Genomic DNA, 25,860 nt, shown 5'->3' with positions numbered 1-25,860 from the left:
CCAAGCCAGCACTACAAGAACTGCTAAAACGAGAGCTAAATCTCGAAACAAGTTATCAAAATACACCAAAATAGAATCTCCTTAAAGCATAAATCTCAAAGGACCTATAAAACAATAACACAATGAAATAAACCAAGGTATTCAGGCAAAAAATAGTATAATGAATATAATAGTACCTTACATCTCAATGCTAATGCTGAATGTAAATGGCCTAAATGCTGCACTTAAAAGATACAGAATGGCAGAATGAATAAAAACTCACCGACCAAGTATATGCTGTCTTCAAGAGACTCATCTGACACAGGACTAATATACTTAAGATAAAGGGGTGGAAACAGATATTTCATGCAAATGGACACCAAAGGCAAGCAGGAGTAGCTATTCCTATATCAGACAAAATGAACTTTAAAGCAATAGCAGTTAAAAAAAAAAGATAGAAGGACTTTATGTAATGATAAAAGAACTAGTCAAACAGAAAAAAAAATCACAATTCTAAATACATATGCACGTAACACTGCAGATCCCAAATATATTAAATATAAAACAGTTGTTACTAAACCAAAGAAATGAGATAGACAGCAGCACAGCAATAGTGGGGGGACTTCTATACTCCACTGACAGCACTAGACAGGTCATGAAGACAGAAAGAAACAAGAGACTTAAACTATATCCTAGAACAAATGGACTTAACAGATCTTTAAAGAACATTCTACCCCACAACTGCAGAATATTCATTCTATTCATCAGCACATAGAACATTCTCCAAGATAGACAATATGATAGGTCACAATACAATTCTCAACAAATTTAAGTAAGTCAAAATTATATCAAGTACTCTCTCAAACCACACTGGAATAAAACTGAAAATCAACTCTAAAATGAACCCTCAAAACCATGCAAATACATGGGAATTAAATAACCTGCCTCTGAATGATCATTGAGAAAACAATGAAATAAAATTGGAAATTAAAAATTTTTTGGAACTGAATGACAATAGTGACATGACCTATCAAAACCTCTGGGATACAGCAAAAGTGGTACCAAATGGAAAGTTCATAGTATTAAATACCTACATCAAAAAGTCTGAAAGGGTACAAATAGACAATCTAAGGTAACATGTCAAGGAAGTAGAGAAACAAGAACAAACCACACCGAAACACAGCAGAGGAAAATAAATAGCAAAATCAGAGCAGAACTAAATGAAACTGAAATAAAAAACATACAATACAATAGATAAATGAAACAAAAAGCTAGTTCTTTAAAAAGATAAATAAAAATGATAGACCGTTAGTGAGATTAACTAAAAAGAGAAGCAAGAAGATCCAAAAAAGCTCAGTTAGAAACAAAATGAGATATTAGAACTGATACCACGGACATACAAAAGAGCATTCTAGGCTATTATGAACAACTTTATGCACATAAAATAGAAAACCAAGAAGATGGATAAATTCCTGGAAATATACAATCCTCCTAGATTAAACAAGGAAAAATAGAAACTCTGAACAGACCAATAACAAGCAGTGAGATTGAAATGGTAATTAAAAAGTTACCAACAAAAAAAGTCCAGGACCAGTCAGATTCATGGCTGAATTCTATCAGACATTCAAGTAAGAATTGGTACCGATCCTATTGACACTATTTCACAAGATAGAGAAGGAGACAATCCTCCCTAAGTCATTCTATGAAGCCAGTATCTTTCTAATACTAAAACCAAAAGGGGACATAACAAAAAAAAGAATATTACAGACCAATACACAGACCGGGTGAACATATATGCATCAGACCTTATGAACATGATCTAGGAGGGTTGTATATTTTCAGGAAAGTATCTATCTCCTCTTGGTTTTCTAGTTGAACAAAGTTGTTCATAGAAGCCTAGAATGCTCTTTTGTATGTCTGTGGTATCAGTTGTAATATCTCCTGTTGCATTTCTAATTGAGCTTGTTTGGATCTTCTTGCTTTTCTTCTTGGTTAATCTCACTAATGTTTACCATTTTTATTTACCATTTAAAATAACTAGTTTTTGTTTCATTTTTCTATTGTATTGTGTGTTTTTTGTTTCAATTTCATTTAGTTCTGCTCAGATCTTTGTTATTTCTTTTTTTCTGCTGTACTACTGACCCTGATGAACATATATGCAAAAATCTTCAACAAAATATTGTCTAACAGAATTCAACAGCATATCAAAAAGATATTCCACCATGATCAAGTAGGTTTCATACCAGGGATGCAGGTATGGTTTAACATCCATAAGTCAATAAATGTGGTACATCACATAAACAGAATTAACAACAAAAATCACACGATTATCTCAATAGATGCAGTAAAAGCATTTGAACAAAATCCAGCATCCTTTTATGATTAAAACCCTCATCAAAATCACCAAATAAGGGGCATACTGTAAGGTAATAAAAGCTATCTATGACAAAGCCACAACCAACAGGGAAAGCCATTTCCCCTGAGAACTGGAACAAGACAAGGATGCTTACTCTTATCACTTCTCTTCAAGTTCTAGAAGTCCTAGCCAGAGCAGTCAGATGAGAGAAAGAAATAAAGGGCATCCAACTGGTAATGTTGAAGTCAGATTGCTGCTGTTTGGTGATGACATGATCCTATACCTAGAAAATCCTAAAGACTCATGCAAAAAGCTCCTAGAACTGGTAAACGAATTAAGCAAAGTTTCAGGGTACAAAAATAATGTGCACAAATCAGTAGCTCTGCTATGCACTAACAATGACCAAGCTGAAAATCAAATCAGGAACTCAACTCCTTTACAATAGCTGCAAAAAAACCAACCAACCAACCAACCAAACAAACAAACAAACAAACAAACTTAGGAATATATTTAACCAAGAAGGAGAAAAACCTCTACAAAGAAAACTATAAAACACTGCTGAAATACATCATAGGCAACATAAACAAATGGAAACATATTCCATGCTCATGGATGGATTCAATCAATATTGTAAAAATGACCATACTGCCAAAAGTAATACACAAATTCAATGCAATTCTTAACAAAATACCACTATCATTCTTCACAAAACCAGAAAAAAAATCTTAAAATTCATAAGGAACCAAAAAAGAGCCTGCATAGCCAAAGCAAGACTAAGCAAAAGAATAATTCTGGAGGCATCACATTACCTGACTTCAACTATATTATAAGGCTATAGTCACCAAAACAGCATGGTACTGGTATAAAAGTAGGCACATAAACCAATGGAGCAGAATAGAGAACCCAGAAATGGAGCAGAATAGAGAACCCAGAAATGAAGCCAAATACAGTCATGTGATCTTTGACAAAGGAAACAGAAATGTAAAGTGGGAAAAAGACACCCAATTCAACAAACTGTGCTGTGATAACTGGCAGGCCACATGTAGAAGAATGAAACTGGATCCTCATTTCTCACCCTTATACAAAAATCACCTCAAGATGGATGAAAAAGTTAAATCTAAAACCTGAAACCATAAAAATTTCTAGAAGATAACATTGGGAAAATCCTCCTAGAAATTGGCTTAGACAAAGATTTCATGACCAAGAATCCAAAAGCAAACACAACAAAAACAAAGATAAATAGATGGAACTTAATTAAAGTAAAAAGTTTCTGCACAGTAAAAGAAATAATCAGTAAACAGACAACCCATAGAGTAGGTGAAAATCTTCATAATCTATACATCCTATAAAGGACTAATATCCACAATCTACAAGGAACTTAAACAAATCATCAAGAAAAAACAAACACACAATCCCATCAAAAAGTGGGCTAAGGACATGAATAGACAATTCTCAAATAAGATATTCCAATGGCCAATAAACATATGAAAAAAATGCAACATCACAAATTATCAGGGAAATGCAAATCAAAATCACAGTGTGATACCACCTCACTCCTGCCAGAATGGTGGTGAAAAGGGAACACTTTTACATTGTTGGTAGGGGTGCAAACTAGTACAACCACTATGGAAAACAGTGTGGAGATTCCTCACAGAACTAAAAGGATATCTACTGCTTGAAACAGCAATCCCACTCCTGGGCACCTACCCATAGAAAAAGAAGTCATTACACAAAAAAGATACCTGCACAGGTATGTTTATAGCAGCACAATTCGTAATTGCAAAAATATGGAACCAGCCCAAATGCCCATCAATCAATGTATGGATAAAGAAAATGTGGTATACATATACCATGGAATACCAGTCAGCCATAAAGATGAATGAAATAATGGCATTTGCAGCAGCCTGGATGGAATTGGAAACTATTATTCTAAGTTCAATAACTCAGGAATGGAAAACCAAACACTGTATTTTGTCACTCATAAGTGGGAGCTAAGCTATGAGGATGCAAAGGCGTAAGAATGATACAAAGGACTTTGGAGACTTGGGGGAAAGGATGTGAGGGTGAAGGATAAACACTACACATTGGGTTCAGTGTATACTGCTCAGGTGATGGGTGTACCAAAATATTAAAAATCACCACTAAATAAAATATTCATGTAACCAAACACCACCTGTTCCAAAAAAATATATTGAATTTTTTAAAATAGGCCGAAATAGAAAAAAAAAAGTAGTTGTATGACTAAATGTGTTATAAAGTTTTGCCTATGGAAAAAAAATCATTTTATATCAGATAATATCTTTAGCTATATGCTTTTGGACCATTCAGCCTTCAAAGTCTACGGATATGTTCATCTGTGAAAGAACAGAGTTGTCTTAGTCATCTTTATGTCCCCTTGAGTTCTCAAGCATCATGTGTTTATGACATTGAACAATAAAACCATTAATCAATCTCAGTGTTCTAATATCAGCAATATGTAATGTAATACAATTTCAAAACATAGGTTATAGACAAAGATTTTTGATTTTAAGCAAGAGTTTGCTTTCTGTCTGTCTCTACTGGATTTGCATTAAATATCCATAATGGACTGTTTCCTTTGGATCAGAACACAATGGCTGAGTTTTGTTGATGATACATTGATGATTGCCATGAAGAGAACAAGGAAATAATTTTATATTATCAGTAAGGTAAACTTTTATAACTAAATTTGGTCTATGAGAAAAAGTTATTGTATATTAGATACCTTTAACACGAACACATTTTAAAACATATTTATCGGTTATTTTTCATCTTTCTTTTCAAAAGTTGAAATCCTGCATTCAAACTCTTAATAATTTCTTTTCACTTTCGCTCTTGAACTTTGCCAAAAGACCTTACCATTATTTCAAAATCTCTCTCTTTTTTTTGTTGTTATAACACCAAAATAATTTGGTATTTCTAATCCAACTCATCACCAATTATGTGAAAATTTCAAAAGTAGAGAAGAACGCAAACAAAAAACAAAAAGAAGCGAATGCTTCTAGTATATTCAGTGTACTATTATTTACCAATAAATTCACCTTACCAAGGTCACAATAAATCTCTGAATAGGCTGAGAAAATACTTTTAATACTTTGCATCCATTTCTTTAAAAGTATCCCTTATGTTTAAAATTTAAAAATATTTTTAAATCTGGCTAAGTTTCCAATGTGATCACAATACATTTGGGTTATGGTTTATTTTATAGATAGTGTCATCATAAGCATTTGAAATGATTATGCAAAATATTTAATTATTTATTGCTTTAAAGTTATTATTCAAGGAAAACATTCAAATTCTCAACAAGAAGTAAATGTGTAGATAAATTCAGGTCATAAATCAAGATGCAAAGAAGAAAAGATGGGACATATACTCAGTCATGTAAATTCAGGTGCTAAAGCTTTTCATCATATGAGAAATGTTGATTCAGGGACTCCAACTTTTTTTTTTAATACTAAATCAAGTAATGTACATCTTTAACTACAATATTGAAAAACTATAAAATTAAGAGCAAATTTATTACTAAGATGCTAAAGTTAAAAAAAGACTTGCCAGTTTTTAGCATCTCCTTTTCCAGTGTGTGGAGTAAACCCATAAAAGGGAAGGCCCCAGGTAGTGGCATTTGATTAATGGTTCTCTGAGCATTTATAATACACATTTGTTTCTAATTTTTGATACTTGATTTTTGGAAATGTAGTCATTCTGTTAATATGCTTTCATTTTTTATTAGCTATAGTGTATAAGAGGGAGGATATTGGGTTACAAAAACAAAGTTTTCAGAGTAAAGCCAAATTGGATTTGCATTAAAATGTCATGTTATCACTCTGAAAACAGAATCAAGTTAGTTAATTTTTTGAACTTTAGTTTCTTCATCTATAGAATGGAATCAATAATACAGACAGTTTCAGTGTTGTAAAGCAGTTTATGGAATGATATATAAAGTACTTGGCCAACAGATAGGAGACAATGAATGGCAACTATTTAATAGTCACGTGTCATAAGGCCACATTTCCAAAAGCTCTCTAGATTCTTGTTCTCAACTTGAGATTGCTCATCTCTCAGTAGCTTATCTGTGAAATTCCTGAATTCTGTTTGTAATTTGTGAGCAAATGGTGTAGACTGTTTAAATGAAAGACTTCACTGCTGGTAAACAGCCAGTCTCTAATTTTATTTTTTCAAAAAGGTGATGATTGGAGAAGAAGGTGGAGCAAGATATCGGTATAGAACCCTACAAAGATTGTCAACCCTGCAGGAACACTGAATTGAAGAACTCACAAAACACCTTCATAGGGACTAAAAATCAAGTGATCACAGTACTTGGTATTTACATCATATTAATGAACAGGGCACAGAAGAGCACAGGAAAGACAACCTTGAATCGCTTACACAACCCCTCCCTCAAGCCCTGGTAGTGGCAGCAGAGCACAAAGAGAGAATCTGTGCACTTTGGGGAGGGAGAACACAATGATTATGAGACTTTGCATTGGAACTCAGTACCTCCCTGTGAGAGCAGAAAGCAAAAAGGGACAGAACGCAGCCTGCACCTATGGAGTGAGACTTGAGACCAGCACAGGCTAGAGAGAAATAATCCAACCCCGTGGGTGAAACCTGAGTTCTGGCTAGCCCCACCACTGTGCCCTAAAGCACTCTGGAGTCCTAAATGAACTTGAAAGGCAGTCTGGGCCAGAAGGACTGCAATTCCTGAGTAAGCCTTGGTGCTGTGCTGGGCTTGGAGCCAGTGGACCTGGAGTGCAGGTGACATAGTGAGAAGCCAGCTGGAGTGGTCAAGGGAGTGCTTCTGCTACCCCTCCCCCAACCCCAGGTAGTGCAACTTGCAGCTCTGGGAAAGATCCCTTCCTTCCACTTGAGTAGAAGTGAGGGAAAAGTAAAAAGGACTTCATCTTGCAACTTGGATACAAGTTCAACCACAGTAGAATAAGGCAGCAAACAGAATCCCGAAGCCCTGGCTCTCAGACATTTCTAGACACACCTGGGCCAGAAGGGAACCTGCTGCCTTGAAGGGAAGAACCCAGTCCTGGTGGAATTCATGACCTCCTTACTAAAGCTCCCTTGGACCTTGAGCAAGCATAACTCTAGCCAGACACTACTCATCGTGGGCTTTTGGTGAGAATGAGACTCAGGTGTAACCCAGGGTATTCCCAGATATAGTTGCTATGGGGAGAGACTCCTCCTGCTCAAGAACAGGAAAGGGAGGTGTAATGGGGAATTTGTCTTGCAGCTTGGACACCAGCTCGACCACAGAGAGGTGGAGCACCAAGCAGGCTCCTGGGGTGCCTGATTCCAGGCGGTGGGTAAAGGATAGCATTTCTAAACCCGTGCTGGGCTAAAGTGGAGCTAACTGCCCTGAAGGGAGAGGCTCAGTCCAGGCAGTGTTCAGCAAAAGCTGACAGAAGAGCCCATGGGCCTTGAGTAAAGATGGGCGGTACCCAGGCAGTACATACCACAGCGGGAGAAATTCCTTCTGCTTGAGAAAAGAAGAAGGAAGAGTGGGAAGAACTTTATCTTGTGGCTGGGGTGTCAGCTAAGTCACAGTAGAATAGAGCACCAAGTACATTCCTGAGGTTCTTGAATCCAGGCTGTGGCTCCTGGACAGCATTTCTAGACCTGCCTTGGGCTGCGGAACTTGGAAGCTAGCATCACCGAAAGGAAGGACACAATCCTGGCTGGATTCACTACTTGCTAACTGAAGAGCCCTGGGCCTTAAGGCAATATTGGTAGTAGCCAGGCATTAGTAATCAGCAGCCTTGGGTGAGATCCAGTGATATGCTTATTTCATCTGACCCAGTGCAGTCTTGGCATTAGTGGCTACAGTGATGCTTATGTCACTCCTCTGCTGAGCTCTAGGCAGATCAACATGGACAGAGAAACTCCATTTGTTTAGGGGAATGTAAGAGAAGAGAACAAAAGTCTTTGCCTAGCAATACAGGGAATTATCTTAGATTTTACGCAAGACCACTACAGCAGTACTTCCACAATGCTCAGAGTCACAACATTACTGGGTTTGGGGTGCCCCCTAATGCAGATATGGCTGCAATGACCAAAGACTTAGATCACAACACTCAGTTAATCCCCTTTGAGTACTTGGAAGAGTCCCCAAGAATGACAGGCACAAACAAGCCCAGTCTGCAATAACTATAATAAATGACTCTTCAGTGGTGCTGGGAAAACTGCATATCCATACACAGATAATTGAAACCAGACACCCATCTCTAGCTATATACAAAAATCAATTCAAAATGTATTACAACTTAAGTCTATGAACTCACACTGTGAAACTCTGAAAAGAGTACACTGGGAAAACTCTCCTGGACACTCATCTGAACAAAGATTTCTTGAGTAATATGCTGCAAGCACAGTCAACCAAATAAACCATAGATAAATGGGACCACATCAAGTTAAAAAGCTTCTGTACATCAAAGAAAACAATCAACAATGGAAAGTGACAACCCACAAAATGAAAGAAAATATTTTCAAATTACCCATATGTCCAGGGATTAATAACTGGAATATATAAGAAGCTCAAACAAATCTATACAAAAAACATCTAATAATCTGATTAGAAAATGAGCAAAAGATCTGAGTAGATAGTTCTCCAAAGAAGACATACAAATAGCAAACAGACATATAAAAAGATGCTCAACATCATTGATCATCAGAGAAATGCCAATCAAAACTACAATGAGAAATCATCTCACCCCATTTAAAATGGCTTATATTAAAATGACAGGCAATAAAAAATGATGGCAAAGGATGTGGAGAAAATGGAACCCTCATATCCTGTTGGTGGGAATGTGAATTATTACAACCACTGTGGAGAACAGTTTGATAGTTTCCTAAAAGCTAAACGTAGAGCTACCTACCATCCAGCAATCCTGCTGCTATGTATGCATGAAAAAGAAAGTGTATTAGTCCATTTTTATGCTGCTGATAAAGACATACTTGAAACTGGGTAATTTATAAAGAAAAAGAGGTTTAATGAATTCACAGTTCCACGTGGTTGGGGAGGCCTCACAATCATGGTGGAAAGCAAAAGGCACGTCTTACATGGCAGCAGACAAGAGACAATGAGAGCCAAGTGAAAGGGGAAACCCCTTATAAAACCATCAGATCTTGTGAGACTTACTCACTACCATGAGAACACTATGGGGAAACCACCCATCACGATTCAATTATCTCCCACCAGATCCCTCCCACAACACGTGGGAATTATGGGAGCTATAATTCAAGATGAGATTTGGTTAGGGACACAGCCAAGCCATATCAGAAAGGAAATCAGTACACTGAAGAGATATCTGCACTCCCATATTCACTGCAGCACTATTCACAACAGCCAAGATTTGAAAGCAACCTAAGTGTCCATCAATAGATGAAGGGACAAAGAAAATGTGGTACATACACACAATACAGTAATTCAGCCATAAAACAGAATAAGATCCTGTCGTTTGCAACATAGATAGAACTGCAGGACATTATGTTAAGTGAAATAAGCCAGGCACAGAACAGCATACTTCACATGTTCTTACTCATATGTGGGAGCTAAAAATTAGAACAATTGAACCCAAGGAGAGAAAGGGTAGAATAATGGTTGTCAGAGGCTAGGAAGGGTAGTGGTGGTGGGGTGGATAATTGGGGATGACGGTAAAAAATATAGTTAGAAGGAATAACAGCTAGTATTTCACAGCCTGACATGGTGATTACAATCAACAATAATTTATTTTACATTTTATATATACTTTATATTGCTGCAAGTTACACATCTTGTTTAGAGTTGAAACAGACAAAACCTAGGTATTGTATTCTCTATGAAATCTGAAGAGTCTTACTAATAAGTTATAAAAGTACAATGGTAAAATACAAAGACCGAAGTACAAAAGTACAATAGTAAAATACAAAAGACCGAAGTCAGGAAGCTTTTCACAAATGCTTGCAAAGCTCAAACTCCCTTTCATTACCAATTCTACAGACTTGGAGTTAATTGCATTTCAGGGCACACTGCAAAGTACATCTTTTCAGTGTGCTTTTCCTTAATTAGTACAAACATTTGGTCCCTGAGAAAGGTGGAAGTATAAGGCTTGCTTTTGTTTTTATTAATGTTTTCTGTTTTTTAAATTCACTATTTGTACCCAGAGGCCCATGTGAATGACACATTTTTATTAAAATCAAGAATAAATATTATGTAAATTATGCCCCCAAACAGCAGCTATGGAGTCTAATTATTTTAAGGCAGCTTTAGCAGGATTCATTTTAGTTCTCTAACCAAAACAAAGCAGAAAGAATAATGCATATGCTAATAGATTTATGCCTCCTTTCTTAACATTTGGAAACTATGTACCAATCATCTTTGCATCCCAACAACCAGGAGAGTGCATGTTTCCTAGTAAGTGTTCACTCAAGTGCTCCCAATGATATGGGGTAATTACTGAGACAATTAATGACATCATATTTTAATTGATTGAAAGTACACATTGAAACATTCACATAACTATTCATGTATATGATTTGTATAGACATCTATCTCTGAAAAATAGCTTTTCAAAATTTATTCCCATGAATACAATTAGTACTCCAGTTTTACTAATTTGCCATTTAGCTTGTTTTACTCTATGTCAGGTTTTCTCAACCTTACCACTATTGACTTGGGGCCAGATAATTTCTGTGGGAGCTATCCTGTGTTTCAGAATGTTTAGTACCCTTCCTGACTTCCACCCCTAGATGCCAGTAACACCCTACCTGCTATAAGCTGAATGCTTTTATCCCCCTCATCCAAATTCATATAGTAAACCATAATCCACAATGTAATGGCATGTGGAGGTACAAATTTCTGGAGGTGATTATGAGGTCATGAGAATGGAACTGTCATGAATGGAACTGGTGCCCTTACAAGAAGAGCTTGGAGCTAGCTACCTCTTTCCAAGATGTGAGAAAACGAGACCTTGGCAGTCTGCAATCCAGAAGAGGTCCCTTACCACAACCCGACAATTCTGGCAACCTAATCTCAGACTCTCAGCCTCAAGAACTGTGAGAAATAAATTGCAGTTGTTTCTAAGTCATCAAGACTATGGTAATTCTTCTTAGCAGACAAACTGACTAAGAGAGAAAACAGGTGGGACATTCATTGTGTGATGTGTGCTCTCATAAAAAGAAACAGAATAGTTTGCTTTCTTTCTCTCTTTCTGCTCTTCACTATGTGAAAATGTAGGGAGAAGAGGGCTCTCTGCAAACCAGGAAGCAGACACTCACCAGATATGAGATAGGCTGGCCCTTTGATCTTGGACTTCCCAGCCTCTAGAGCTGTGAGAAATAAATGTATCTTGTTTATACCGCACAGTAGAAGGTAATTTGTTATAGCAGCCTAAAGTGACTAAGACACTATCCCAAGCTGTAATAACTAGAAATGTCTCCAGACATTTTCTACTGTCCCTTGTAGGGGGTGGATTTTGCCCCCATGTGGGAATCACAGTCTTATGTGGGAAGAGGTGTTTTCATATACGTTGGAACATACAGAATAATGCTAAAACATTTTGTCCTCAACCTCAATTTCTTCCCTTTGACCTACATTTCACCACATATATTTTACCTTTCACATGATTTTAAATATTGTTATTGTTTATTTTGAAATGCAAATTTTCCTGTCATTGTTTTGGTTATAATTATCAAAGTTCCTCTCATTTCTCTCCCTATTGGCATTGCTGCCAGGATTAATTTCAAAGACCGTACCGTTGCAGAAAGCCTCTTCATGATCTGTATCTAATCTATCTCTCCAATCTCATTACTTCCTATTCCCACAGGTAACCCAAGCTCCTCATGTACAACAAACTACAATTCTTTCTTTCATTCTTAATTTCTCTAATTTCTAATTGGATTATGAGTCTCAATTCAATTTTCCTCAGTTCATTGCCTCCAGAAAGTTTTGGAATACATTCTCCACGCACACCTCCCTCAGACCATTATTACTCTAAACACAGTGTGATGGTTAATTGTACGTGTCAACTTGGCTGGGCTACGGGCCCAGATATTTCATTCTTCTTCTGTGGAGAATTATGCATGATATACAATGCACATTTTTTTCCAAGTCTATTTCTTCCCTGGAGTTCAAGATGCTGTGTGTGTGTGTGTGTGTCTGTGTGTGTATGCACATGTATAATTCTTTATCATGAGGGCTACTGCAATATTGCACGTTACAAGTGATTAAAACATAGTCTAAAAGTGATTGCTATAGTCACCCTACTGATCTATCAAACACTAGGTTCTATTTCTTCCATCTAAATGTATATATTTGTACCCACTGGATTGTACATTTTAAAACAGCTAGAAGATAATGATATGAATGTTCTCAGTGTAAAGAAACAATACATATATAAGGTGATGAATTTCACAACTACCCTGGTTTGATTATATGAATTTGTCAGATTATCACATGTATCTCCCAAAACGTACAACATTTTTGCATTAATAAAATATAAATTAAACATAAATGGTTGAACTTCCTGTTCTTTTAATTAAGAATTACAGAAATTATCATTAGCATCAAATTTAATTAAAAATATATTGTCAATGTTTATTTAATATTTTCACAGCAAACTTATATCATGAAGCATCTCCATTCCCAAAAGATATTGGGTACTTTTGGTAAAGAAAGTCTCATTTGTACAGATCTTTTATGGTGTTACCTTTTTTTTAAAAACCTGAACAAATTATACTTACTGTTTGAGGTCAAAAGTATAACTAAAAACATGGCATTCTATGGAATGTTGAAGCAAAATGGACTTTCCTTTGGTTGAGCATGAAACATGTTAACTTAGATTTCTATTCCTTAGTTAGAGATTGATTCTGTAACTTGGTTTATGCATATTATTTTGCATAGTTTACCGACGCTCCCTCTTTAAGCATTATCTAGCTCTTGCTGTTAGTGTGACAGGATACCGTTTCTGCACTTGAAGATGGAGTAGGATTGTTGAATATACACATTTGTGCACAGAAAATTGTTTCATTACCTGCATGGGTGCTAGGGGGATTATTTTTAACTGAAACAGTCATGCTTATGAAAAAGAAAATTCAGAGCTTTTACAAATATTCCATAGATACTGAGGAGACTATTCAGAATATTAGCTTTTGTTAAGTGAATGAAAACCAAGGACTTCATGGTAAAAAATAGAAAGATTACTAAGGATTTTAACCTTTCTAGAGACAGGATTTCCATGCATATAAACACAGGATATCTAAGAAGTTTTACACATGTACACAGCCTTTCTGATTTTGTTATAAATGAGGCACACAAAAAAATCTCTTTGGATGATGCAAAAAAAGCTCTATCTCTCCAGCATGATGTACTAAAATAATACAAATATTATTCAGTGATCACTTATTATATGCTGGGCAATGTGTTAAGTCCTTTATTTTAATCTAACTGAATCGTATCAACATATTTATGTAGCATTATTATTCTTTGTTCACATATTTGGAACTTGACATTCCACGTAGTTGAATGACTGTAAAAGATCACTCTGCTAGTAAGTAGTCACAATAGAGTTCCCACACTGATTTTCCTGTATTCAGAGTGTTTTGCATCTTATACTGTCTTTGACAAGTTAGCACTTATTGAGTGACTACAAGGTGCAGGCCGCTTTGCTGGGTGCTTTATGCACATTGCTTCATGCATCCTCACAACAGCTCTGAGACACAGACATTATTTTTCTACTTTTACATACAAAGAGAAAGCCACACAGCTAGGCTGACCAAAGGAACCAGAGTCAGTGAGAGATGAGTATTATCCCCAGATCATCCCATTTTGTGCTATATCTACACTTCCTATCATTAAGGGACCAATAGATTCTCCGGTTTGTGATTAAATAGCTCTACAACAATTTTCTCAATCAATTACACTCACATCCATTAAGTCAAATGGAAAAATTAACGTGTGGCCAATAAGACATTCATGGAGATAGCAAAATATGTTCTTAATGTGACAAAAATCCATCTGCTAAGCTACTCAGATAAAAATCAATTAATATTATAATTTAAGTACATTCGCAGAAAACAACGTAGAAATAAAGCCTTTTAACTGTAATTTTATTAATGTTTAATTACTATGAGAGGCAATAAAAATCTTTATATGTCTAAATGATTAAAGCATGCCATACCTTACTAAGCTATTAGCACTGTCAGGATCTTGTGCCAAAACTGTACCAACGACGGTCCCGATCTTGGCATTTTCATAGACTTCCATGACGTAGGAAGGCATGGAAAAGAGTGGTGGTTCATCTACATCCCCAACAATGATCTTCAGCATGGTAGCATCTTTAAAAGGACCCAGGTGAGAAAAGCGAAAATCAAGATGTGTATTTGCTCCTTCTATGTTGAGGGTATACGACTTCTTTTTCTCATAGTTCAGTGGCTGTGGGGATAAAATAAGATTTCCAGTATTATGACTTTCATTACTTTTCAAATACACATTATATTTTTTCCTTTTTAGAATAAAAGAATTGAGATAGAGATAAGTCACACTAGCTTTGTTCTAAAACAGATTATGAAGATTATTTTAATAATAACATCTAAGGCATAAAGGAACCTCAGCATTTTGTATTTAGTGCAATAATACGTATTTGGTATTATGGACCTATCAATAGGAAGAATACAAACTCAGATTCAGGAGTGTGTGAGGACTGCTAGGTAATGTTTTCAAGAGGAAGTACTTCTTCAGATAAGAACTAAACATTTGGAAAGTGTTTAGCATGATGGATATAAAAGGCTGTGTGAACCCAAGATGAACAGATGTAGTTTTAAAAGTTAAAAGTTCCTATGGTGAGGTGAGTGAAGGTGATTCAGAGACCAGTGTTCCATTTTAAACTGGGTGAAGTGTCCACTGATGCTGCTCTTCCTGTTAAAGATCTGTGAGAAGCAGCAGAATAGAGAATTTTCATTTCTATTTATGCCACTGATTTTGTACAAGCCTGCTTCAATCTCAAAGTTTCTTTTTCTGGCAGGAACAGAATGGTCATTCCCTGTGGAGAAATTCAGGCATTGTCCTTTACATTAAGGGTCAATATCATAGTCAATTTAGGTTGTTATAACAGAATAGCATACACTGGGTGGCTTAAGCAACATTTATTTCTCACACTTCTGAAGACTGAGAAGCCTAACATTAACGTTTCTTTCAGAGCTGGTATCTGGCAGGCATCCTCTTTCTGGTTTGCAGACAGCCTCTTACTCGCTGTATCCTCACACAACAGAGAAACCATCTCTCCCTTGTCTCTTCTTACAAAGACACAAATCCCATTCATGAAGGGTTCACTCTAATTACCTAATTATGTCCCAAAGATCTCACCTCCAAATACCATCATATCACACTGGGGATTAGATTTCAACGTGTGAATTTTGAAGGAAGAAACATCCCTTCAGTTCATAGCAACCAAGCAAAAGCTAACTAGAAAGAGGATCCTTATCAGGATCCCGTAAACAGAATGCTCAGTACTATAATACTTATAATAAGTTCCCCAATGTTTCCGAATGGCCTTGGAAAATTGGCCTTCTCAGGGGTTGGAGATTACACAAGAGGCAAAATATCATTTCATTTCCAAACCACATATTAAGAACCTAGAAAACTAGGATCACAGGGACATTGATGAGGATAAGCCACTACAGTATTCTACCAGTTTCCAAAATATATGTATCTTTATATCTTAAAAATTCAAATTCTCAGAAGTTGATCATATATACAATACACATGCATTGATATATGACACAAACATTATGATTTTTAGGTTATATATTTCTCAAGGAGTATTTGCTTCTGAAGTTTACAACCTATCAAATGGAAGCCATTTTTTCCCTAAGGTATCCACACTAGAAATAAATTGACAAAATAACTAATACCTATCTTGTCTGAGGAACTGCATACTCTTCTTTTCTGTTTGTTTGTTTGAGACAGTCTCACACTGTCACCCAGGCTGGAGTGCAGGGGCGAGATCTAGGCTCACTGCAAGCTCCACCTCCTGGGTTCACGTCGTTCTCCTGCCTCAGCCTCCGGAGTAGCTGGGACTACAGGCACCCGCCACCACGCTCGGCTAATTTTTTGTATTTTTAGCAGAGACGGGGTTTCACTGTGTTAGCCAGGCTGGTCTCGATCTCCTGACCTCGTGATCCGCCCACCTCGACCTCCCAAAGTGCTGGAATTACAGGCGTGAGCCACCGTGCCTGGCCAAGGAGTTGCATACTCTTAATTGGATCCACACATCAAACTTTTCCTTTCCTTGACTCCTTCCTTCTTTACATTAATAAGTGAGAATTGGTCTATGACAAATTTATCAATAAGCCCCATCAAAATTTAAATAACTCGTCCTATAAATGGTACATACTTGCTGCCTATCAGCAACTGGGTGGACAAAAATGGTCCCTCTTGGCTTATAGGAGCTGGGCAGTCAGAATCGTGCATCCTGCTCATGGAAATATGAATACCTGGCGGGTTTACTGTTAGTTTTAGATTAATGTTTACAGTTTTTGGAGTTAACCTGCTGCACGTGGTAGGCTTTATGATGTCTAAGGTTCTTCTCATTGAATATGGGTATTTAAGACTTTCAAACTAAAAATCAGAGTTACATACTTTTCTAGGAATGCTTAGCATTGCTTTCTCACAGTAACACTGGATTTTAAAACAATCACCTCCACTTACTTATTATTGTAGACTTTTACATCTTTCGGACTTTTCAATGAAATTTCTGGAGGGATTTGGGCCACCTCCAGTCGTATCTGATATTATTATCAAGCTGTGTAACCAAGATGACACACATCTCTTATTCCATTTCTTAGCAGATCCCCTGGCAAGTTAGGTGTCGTTTGCCTCAATACTAACCTACCTACTGCTACGGTGCAGGCTGTTTCTGCGGACATGTGGTTTCATGTTGATGATCATCTAATATATATTTTACTACTCCAGGGTGGGGGTAATCATTTTGAGGGACTTGTTTGCCAGAACTGACAGATGGATGGATGGAAACCATGCGGAGCCATGCAGAAATGAGTAGATTATTTTAGGTTGGGACAGGAATTTAGAAGCAAGTGAATTAATGCAACTGGAAATATTTTAACAACCTCATTTGTGAAGAAAAGCTGGTGAGGTTGTATTGCTGGTACCGGGAAACTGGGAGAAAATTATACTCATGTATTTATGCCTGGATATTTTAGAGTTATACATGCAATATAAATTATTTTATTATTTGGTTTTTTCCAGCAAAAATGGTATTTATAGTATTAGTATTATAACTATTATTTTTCTATTACTGCAACTCTGGGAAAACTACTCAAGTACCCATCTTCCACACCTTTTAAATCGTTGTGTAAACTATTAAAGTTGTCTTCTGTGCTTTGCAAGTTAAAAAAAAAAAAATCCCAGGCGAGGCACAGGGCCTCATGCCTGTAATCCCAGCACTTTGGGAGGCCGAGGTGGGCGGATCACGAGGTCAAGAGATCGAGACCATCCTGGCTAACACGGTGAAACCCCATCTCTACTAAAAATACAAAAATTAGCCGGCTGTGGTGGTGCACACTTGTAGTACCAACTACTCAGGAGGCTGAGGCAGGAGAATCACATGAACCCAGGAGTCAGAGGCTGAGGTGAGCCGAGATCACGACTCTGCACTCCAGCCTGGGTGACAGAGCTAGACAAAAAAATGAAACAAAACAAAACAATCATTGATGCTCATACTTAATGAGTGCTATTTTCAGTGTTGCTAAATTCAATCATTTAAACTACTGGATGCCCAATTAAATTTAAATTTAGGATAAACTGTAGGGTTTTTAGTATATTGTCAATTATCACAAGAAACACAGTTGTAGAAAAATTTATTGGTTATTTATTTAAAATTAGAATTTAAGTAGATGTCCTGTATTTTATTTGACAATGCTCATTAGGATTCATTGATATTCCAACATTCACCATGGTGATGATGGTGGCTGGTATCAAACTCACTTGGTAGGGAAGAGAGAAACTACCAGCAAGTATAACTTGGGTATGTATTCGCAACTCCTGTCCTTTAAATTGTCCAAAAGTTAGCTTTTACTCATATGAAATTGTTGATATCAAAAATGTATGGTGACATATACAAAAGATAATTTCATATGCTTCAGTCTAGCATAATTATTTGTCTACCCCTGAACTATCTGAGCATTCCTGGAATCATCCCCCTTGCAATGTGTTTTGTTTTACTGGAATGGCTTAGAATTGTCCTGTGGGTGCTGATAAATGAAGCTGCTTAATGTTGCTTAATATTATATTGGCTTATTATTTTCTGTTAATCCTACCATATTAGTTTCATAGAGATGACATAACAAATTGCCACAAACAAGTTGGGTTATGACAACAGACATTCCCTTGAAGTTCTGAAGTCACTAAGTCAGAAATATGGGAGAACCACACTCTCTCATGGAGCTCTAGAGAATCGATTCCTCACTTTTTTCAGTTTTTGTGGCTGCCCTAGCATGCCCCCGAAGAAAGATACCCCTACATGATTGGACACTCAATTTATATTGTAATTCAACCACTTGCAGGATGAAACTCCAGGTTTGGTGTCCAGAAATCATAACTTTGCAGTTATAGGTGATAAAGATTTCTTTCTGAGGAAACATAAAAGACTTCGGGTACTTTACGCACAACATAGGGGCAGGGGCAAGCAGAGCTACAGACTCAGAGAGCAAAGTATTGAGCCGTGCAAGAATTAACTTGAAATGGATTAAAGACAACGTAAAACCTAAAATGATCAATCTACTAGAAGAAGACATTGAGGGGTAACCTTCATGACATTGTTCTAGGCTGAGATTACTTGTCTATAAGTCAAAAAAATAGGCAAAGTAAGCAAAAATAGACAAGTGAGAATGCGTCAAACTAAAGAGTTTCTTCATAGCAAAGAAACCAAGTAACAGAATGAAGAGTAATACATGATTTGAAGAAAATATTTGAAAATTGTACATCGGATAAGGGCCAATATCCAAAATAACGATTGAATTCAAACTACTCAATAAAAAAAAAAAAATACAAATCACTCTATTCTAAAAATGGGCAAAGCACTTAATAGATATTTCTCAAAAGATGACATACAACTGGGCCACGTATATATGAAAAATTCCTCAACATCTTTAAACATCAGAGAAGTACAAATTAAAACCACAGTGAAATATCATCTCATGCCTTTTACAGTGGCTATCATCAAAAACATGAACGATAACAAGTATTGGCAAGGATGTGGAGAAAAGGAAACACAGTATTTGTGGTGTTGTAAATTAGTACCGCCATTTTGGAAAAAAAGTTGAAGATTCCTCAAAAAACTGAAAGTAGAATTCCCATAGGATCCAGCAATCCCCCCACTGGGTATATAGCCAAAGAAATTGACATCAGTATCCCAAAGACACGGCTACACCTTTACATTAATTGCAGCATTACTCACATTAGAGAAGATATGGAAAAAAAAACCAAAGTATTCATCAACGGATAAAAGGATTTTTAAAAATTGTGGTGTAGATACACAGTGGAATGCTATTTAGTCTGTTATTTAAAAAAAAAAAAAACTCTGTCATTTTTAATAACATGTGTGAATATTTATTGAAATAAGCCAGACATAGACAGACAAATACCATATGATCTTAGTTACATATGGAATCTAAAAGTCAAACTCATTTAAGTAGAAAGTAGAATGGTGGTTACCAGAGGCTGGGAATAGAGAGGTGAGTAGGAAAAGGGGAGACATTGGTTAATGGGTACAATGTTACAGTTAGGTAAGAGGAATCGGTTCTGGTGTTCCATATACAGCACATTGATTATAGGTAACAATAATGCATTGTACCTTTCAAAACTTCTAAAAGAATTTTAAATGTTCTCATCACAAGTAAATGATAAATATTTGAAGTAAAAGATAGGTACCAATTACATTGTACATAATAAATAAATTAATATTTGCCAATTAAATATTAAATAAAACTTATGAAAAAAAGAAACCTAATGGAATTTTCCATGCTGGGTTTTAAACATATTTGGAACTTGTTACTTTTTTATTTCTTCCATTTTCCCTTGTTGGAATGTCAGTGTCTATCACAGTTATGTTATGCCTCTCCTACCATTGTATTTTAGATGAGGATAATTTGTTTTCTAATTTCACAGGTCCACAGATGAAGATTTTTGTCCCAGGATTCAAACTATCTAGAGTTTCACCCACACCTGATTAAGATAATGAGATTTAGACTGAGATGATGACTTTAGAAATGTTGGCCTGATGATAAGTAGATAAGGTTTTGGACTTAGAATTGATTTTGTTATAGATTGATATTTTAGGGATGTTGGTAAATACTACTGTACACATGGGAAGGACATGGCTTTTGTGGAGACTGGCTATAGTGGCCTAATGGCAACCCTGCAACAAATACGAATATGGAAAATCATGCAGTTAACTTACATAGTAAACTATAACAAGAGGTGATAATCGTCAATTATATACGTAGGTGTTAAATTTAGATTATAAGAGTGGCCAAGGGAGATTTGGCAGAGAAACTGTGATGAGGTCATATGACCACAGAGGCAGAGAGAGAAGTCATGTGGCCATGAGCTGAGGAGCAACTGGAGCCTTAAGAAGCTAGAAGAGGCGAGGAATGGACAGGTCCTTAAAGTTTACCAAAGAAAGAGGAAGTGCAGTCCAACTGACTCCTGATTCCAGACTTCTGGCCTCCAGGCCTGTGAGACAGCACACTGGTTTCTCGAGTCGCTTAGTTTATGGTCATTTGTAAGAACATTCCTAGGAAAGGAATGTAAATTTGTCTGCTTTATATAGAAATATAGTTGAAATTTTCTTTTCTGTGTGTTGAAAGCTTTAAATAGCATTGCAGTTATGTGCCCTTTCAGGTTTGATAGAATTCCTTAGTGAATTATTGAGTCTGATATATTTAGGGAAAATTCACAAGCTTCTCATTTTCTTATTCAGAAATCAGTTTATGTGTGTTTTCTGTTTCTTTGAAGTTGCTTTTAGCAATCTTCCCTCAAAATCCTTCAGATTAAATTTATTTGTGTAGAATTAAGAAAATAGTGTTATAATGTTTTCAAGCTGCTTATTTTCTATGTCTTTTCATGTATCTTAATAAGATTAAGATTAGTTTATGTTTATTTTTTAAACTTTCCTTCCAGAAAATCAGGTTTGAATCTATATTTTTGTTTACTAGTCTTTATTCATTTTCTTCTTCTATTCTCCATTATTAGTTACATATTTAATTCATCTAATATTATTCTTTTTTAGTCTATGTCTTTGATATGTTTGGAATTACAAGTATACTTTCAGAAGCACTTAATTTGTATCCCATAATTTCCATATATGTTCTTTCTTATTATAGTTATTTTTACCTAGAAATTCTGCCATTTGTTGTGCTTTTTTTTTCTGTGATTTGAGAATTCCTGAAGTAGAAGGTTTTCGTTGTTTCAGTTAATACATTTTCAGATTAAGGTCATTTTTTGTTTTCTGATGTTTTTCACTAATTTTTAATTGTATTTGGTCTATGACTTTAGTTGTCTTTAGCATTATATCTGTACTATTTTACTTTGAGTCCTTTAATGAGATAGCCTTGAAGACTAATATGTAGTCAGTTTTACTAAATATTCTATAGGCACTTGAATTAAATGATACAGCATCAGAATGCAGAGAATGATTTATTAAATATATCAACCTCCTTATTAATTACATAATTCAATTATTCACATTTTCAAATACTTTATCTATCATGGACTGAAATTTGTGAGCTATAACCCTTTACCATTCTGTTTATAGACATAGCTCTTTGTATATATTGTGATTTCTTCTTTGTGAATGTTGGTGAGTAACGTGCAACAGAGAGATTCATACTCACAGTGAATGGCTCACTTTAGGATTGTAAAGTGCTTTTCTGTTCCTTCTTTTTATTATTTCAGTTTGGATCCCATCATTGTGGGCACTGAAATCATATATCTTAGTTTCTTTTTTATGTATGTGGATTTTTATTATAATCTTATTTTTTTGTTTGTTTTAGATACATCTGGTTTCCTTGTGTGAAGTTCTATTTTTGTTTATATATTTTTCTAGTGACTATCTCCATTCTTATAAATTTAGCTAATACTGTGTTATCATCATACAATAAATGGCAGTTAAAATAAAATAGACTGTTTCCATCTCCTCCCATTTCTCTTAAATATTTGTAATTTTTAATTTTTGTTTACTTTTGTGCTCTTGGTAATGCTTACAGATCTCATATTTGACTTTTAGCTCGGACTTATACTTTTTCATTCTTAGTTATTACTAATAATTTTTTTTTTTAGCTTATAATTTTATTTTCTTAGGAAAAGAGATATTGTTTGTACACTTTTCAAGGCCTATGTTTACATTCTGATCAATTACCCTGATCCTGATGTTAATCACAGTCAGGGTTTCTGCCTGTCATTACCGATTAGTACTCACAAGTATTTCTTGGAAAGATACATTACTTCCCAAGAAAATATCCTTCATTCCACTCCCCCCCAAGAAATATAATTATTGTTTCTAAATACAGAATTTTATATTGATACCAATTAAAGGTGCTAACTAATATTTAGGTAGATTATTCCATCTGGTCAGAATATTTTTTTAGTTTCATTTTATTTTTAATGACACAATAATTATACATATTTATGAGGTACAGGATACGAATATAAACTATGGACATATGTATACAATGTGTAATAATCAAACTAAGGTAATTAGCATATTGCAATGTTCAAGGTTTTTTGGCTATAATCCCCATACTTGAAAGACAATGTGGGTGGATATAAAACCTTTGGCTGAATTTATTTTCTTGAGTATCCAAAGTCCACAGATGTTTAAAAATAATTTCCCATGCAAATATTTCACTGACTGCTTCCCATCTTTGAAAAGTTGGTTCTTTTTAATCTCTAAATTCATAACAATTTAAGCAAACCTATATTATTAACAGTTAGTATGGGCTGACATCTTGTATTATAACAATATATCATGTCTACTCAGTTTTCCCTAAGAGAAAGAATATTATCTAGTTCATTTCATAGTTCATGTATCTAAAATAATTCCTAGTGCATGGAATTTGATTAATAGCTCTTTCTCCATCTCAAATACAGCTGTTTTCAGAGTACAAAAAGGTACTATTACATGGTTTAGATTTGATAGATAAAAATTTTAATATTATTTTTGAAATATAATAACACTGACCTATGCCCTAAACAATTAACACATGTTAATTTATTTAATCTTCACAACACCTCTGTGAGGTGTAATTGTTCCCATATACAAATGAGGAAACTAAGGCATAGGAAAGTTAAGAAACTCCTTATGGACAATAGTCTGTAAGTGATATATCTGGGATTTAAACTCAGGCAGAAAAAGTGTATAAGTTGTTCCTTAACCACTGTGCTATCCTGGTGGAAATCTAAACAGCAAATAAGTAGTGTAATACAATGTTTCATTTTGATTATAAAGATAAACAAAATGTTGAGTGGAATATAATATCCTCACCATTAAAAGATACCTTCATCATCATCTTTTCAAAGTATTTAAGTTAAAAATGAACTGAGAAGTTTACTAAATCTAACTCCTAGAACTCTGAGTACCTTTGTAATTTCTTTAATTCACAGAAGGCATAAGCTAAGAAACTAAAATGCTGTTGATAAAATTGTTTATCTTCTCAGCCCTTGCTAGAAGTGTTTATTCTGGCATAATTTTTACTTCCCCAGGCAATTGGGCTTCTCTTACTTTTCTTTAGCTACTGCTCAATATCCTAATTTAACAGCTCACTATCAATGAGTTGACACTGATTTCCATTTTAAATTTTAGTTTCTTAATTTCATCCTGTAACTCCTACTAATTACTTTTACATATCATTGCTCTTTCTAACTTATAAAGTAGTACTTTCTCCTCTAACATTAATCCATTTCATATTACTGTAGTTAGTTATCGTTTTCCCATCACTCATTTTCCAGCCAGATTTACATATTCAGGACTTCTTAATGGTTTCTCATTAATCACTTCTATTATTCCTTAAATCACCCTATTATATTCTTCTCTGGAACTATATAATGATTATAAATACAAGGATATTGAAATACTGTTTAGCCAAGTTGCCGTACGAGTCAATTATTCTTCGAGTTCAGAGAGGTTCTAAAATTCTATTCTCCTAAGCAATGAGAGAAGAGACTATTTATGACCTCTTCTTTTGATTTCTATACTTCCTATACTGCACCAGCATCCAGATTTTAGTTACAAGAGCGGGTAGATAGGGTCAATATCAACATTTTCATACATAAAATTGTCATTTTAATCATTAAATAAAATCGCCTAGACCGGGAATAGTGACTGACATTATTATTATCTTTTTGTTTTCAGGAAAAGTATTTAACTTATATTATGGTATTTTGTTAAAACACAGGAAAAATTGTATGAATTTAAGAACTGTTTCTCCCGCTAGGCTTTTGTATTATGGTATGCTTTGTGGCCCTTGTCAGAGGTTTGGCCTGGATGATGGACAGTCTGTGGAAACCAGAGTATATGCATAACCTTTCTCATCATATATTTCTCTATACAGAAGAAAGTAATTCTTATTCATTGTGTGTAATTCTAAGGACATTGATACAAACAAATATTACATGTTTGCTTTCTGTCATTTGAACACTGGAAAAATAAATGCAAAGTTCTTTCATTTCAAATAGCTTAAGTATACATTATATTATATTGAAAGTATGCTTATTATTATTTATATATAATTATACATAAGCTCATATGTGTGTATATGTATATCTATGTGTTTTTGTGCATATGTGTGCATGTATATGTGTATATATCAGTATATATCACATAAATAAAATAATTAAATATATCCACACATATACAAACTTACCAACAGCCCATGCATCTATATAGCTTAATTTATCAAGATGTTTCATCAGATCATTAGTTTCCAAATACTGCACTGAACTGTATTTTAGGAATCAATTAACTTTCAATGTAGTTTCAAACGATTTATTACTCTAGGCCTATCATTATGCCTATAGATGAACAGCATGAAAAACAATTTGCCCAATAGCATTTCTGTGTCAAAGTTATCCGAATTATAGTAATAGATTTTACTGAATTGAAACTTGGATTCCTCTCTCTGTTGGCTGTGGCTGAAAAGAATAACTTTTCAGACTTTAGAACCTTATAAAAATATAAAGCAGAAACTTAGTTGAGTTTTTTTTTTGATAATGAAATCCCTAAGCAATGTTCATATTTTGTAAGCAGTTCATTAGAATTAGACATCTATTGTTTCTTATTTACAATGTGTGATCATGTGTTTGCCCGTGTGTGATTATTCACAATGGGTTGGGATGACTCATTTATTACTCTTTGTGTTCAAAGTCTAAAAATGTTAAAATCTGTTAGTCAACAACATTCGATCCTTATTCTGTTACTAAATGCAAGTCAAAGGAATGACAATGTAATCCT

At 35.2% G+C, this 25,860-nt stretch overlaps 1 protein-coding gene across 11 annotated transcripts in view; it reads right to left on the bottom strand.

Annotated features, from left to right (window-relative positions):
* Nucleotides 1-25,860, bottom strand: part of LOC105467940 (cadherin 18) — a 1,130,742-nt gene that overhangs the window by 87,209 nt on the left and 1,017,673 nt on the right. For all 11 annotated transcript variants that reach the window (XM_071099077.1, XM_071099078.1, XM_071099079.1 and 8 more), the window contains one exon: nucleotides 14,515-14,768. In XM_071099077.1, the coding sequence (XP_070955178.1) occupies nucleotides 14,515-14,768 (254 nt within the window). The remainder of the gene's footprint in view (nucleotides 1-14,514; nucleotides 14,769-25,860) is intronic.

The sequence above is a fragment of the Macaca nemestrina genome, chromosome 6 (genome assembly GCF_043159975.1).
Source record: "Macaca nemestrina isolate mMacNem1 chromosome 6, mMacNem.hap1, whole genome shotgun sequence".
Taxonomy (NCBI): Eukaryota; Metazoa; Chordata; class Mammalia; order Primates; family Cercopithecidae; genus Macaca; species Macaca nemestrina.
The sequence above is the reverse complement of the archived record's forward strand: the minus strand, read 5'-3'. Positions and strand labels throughout refer to the sequence as shown.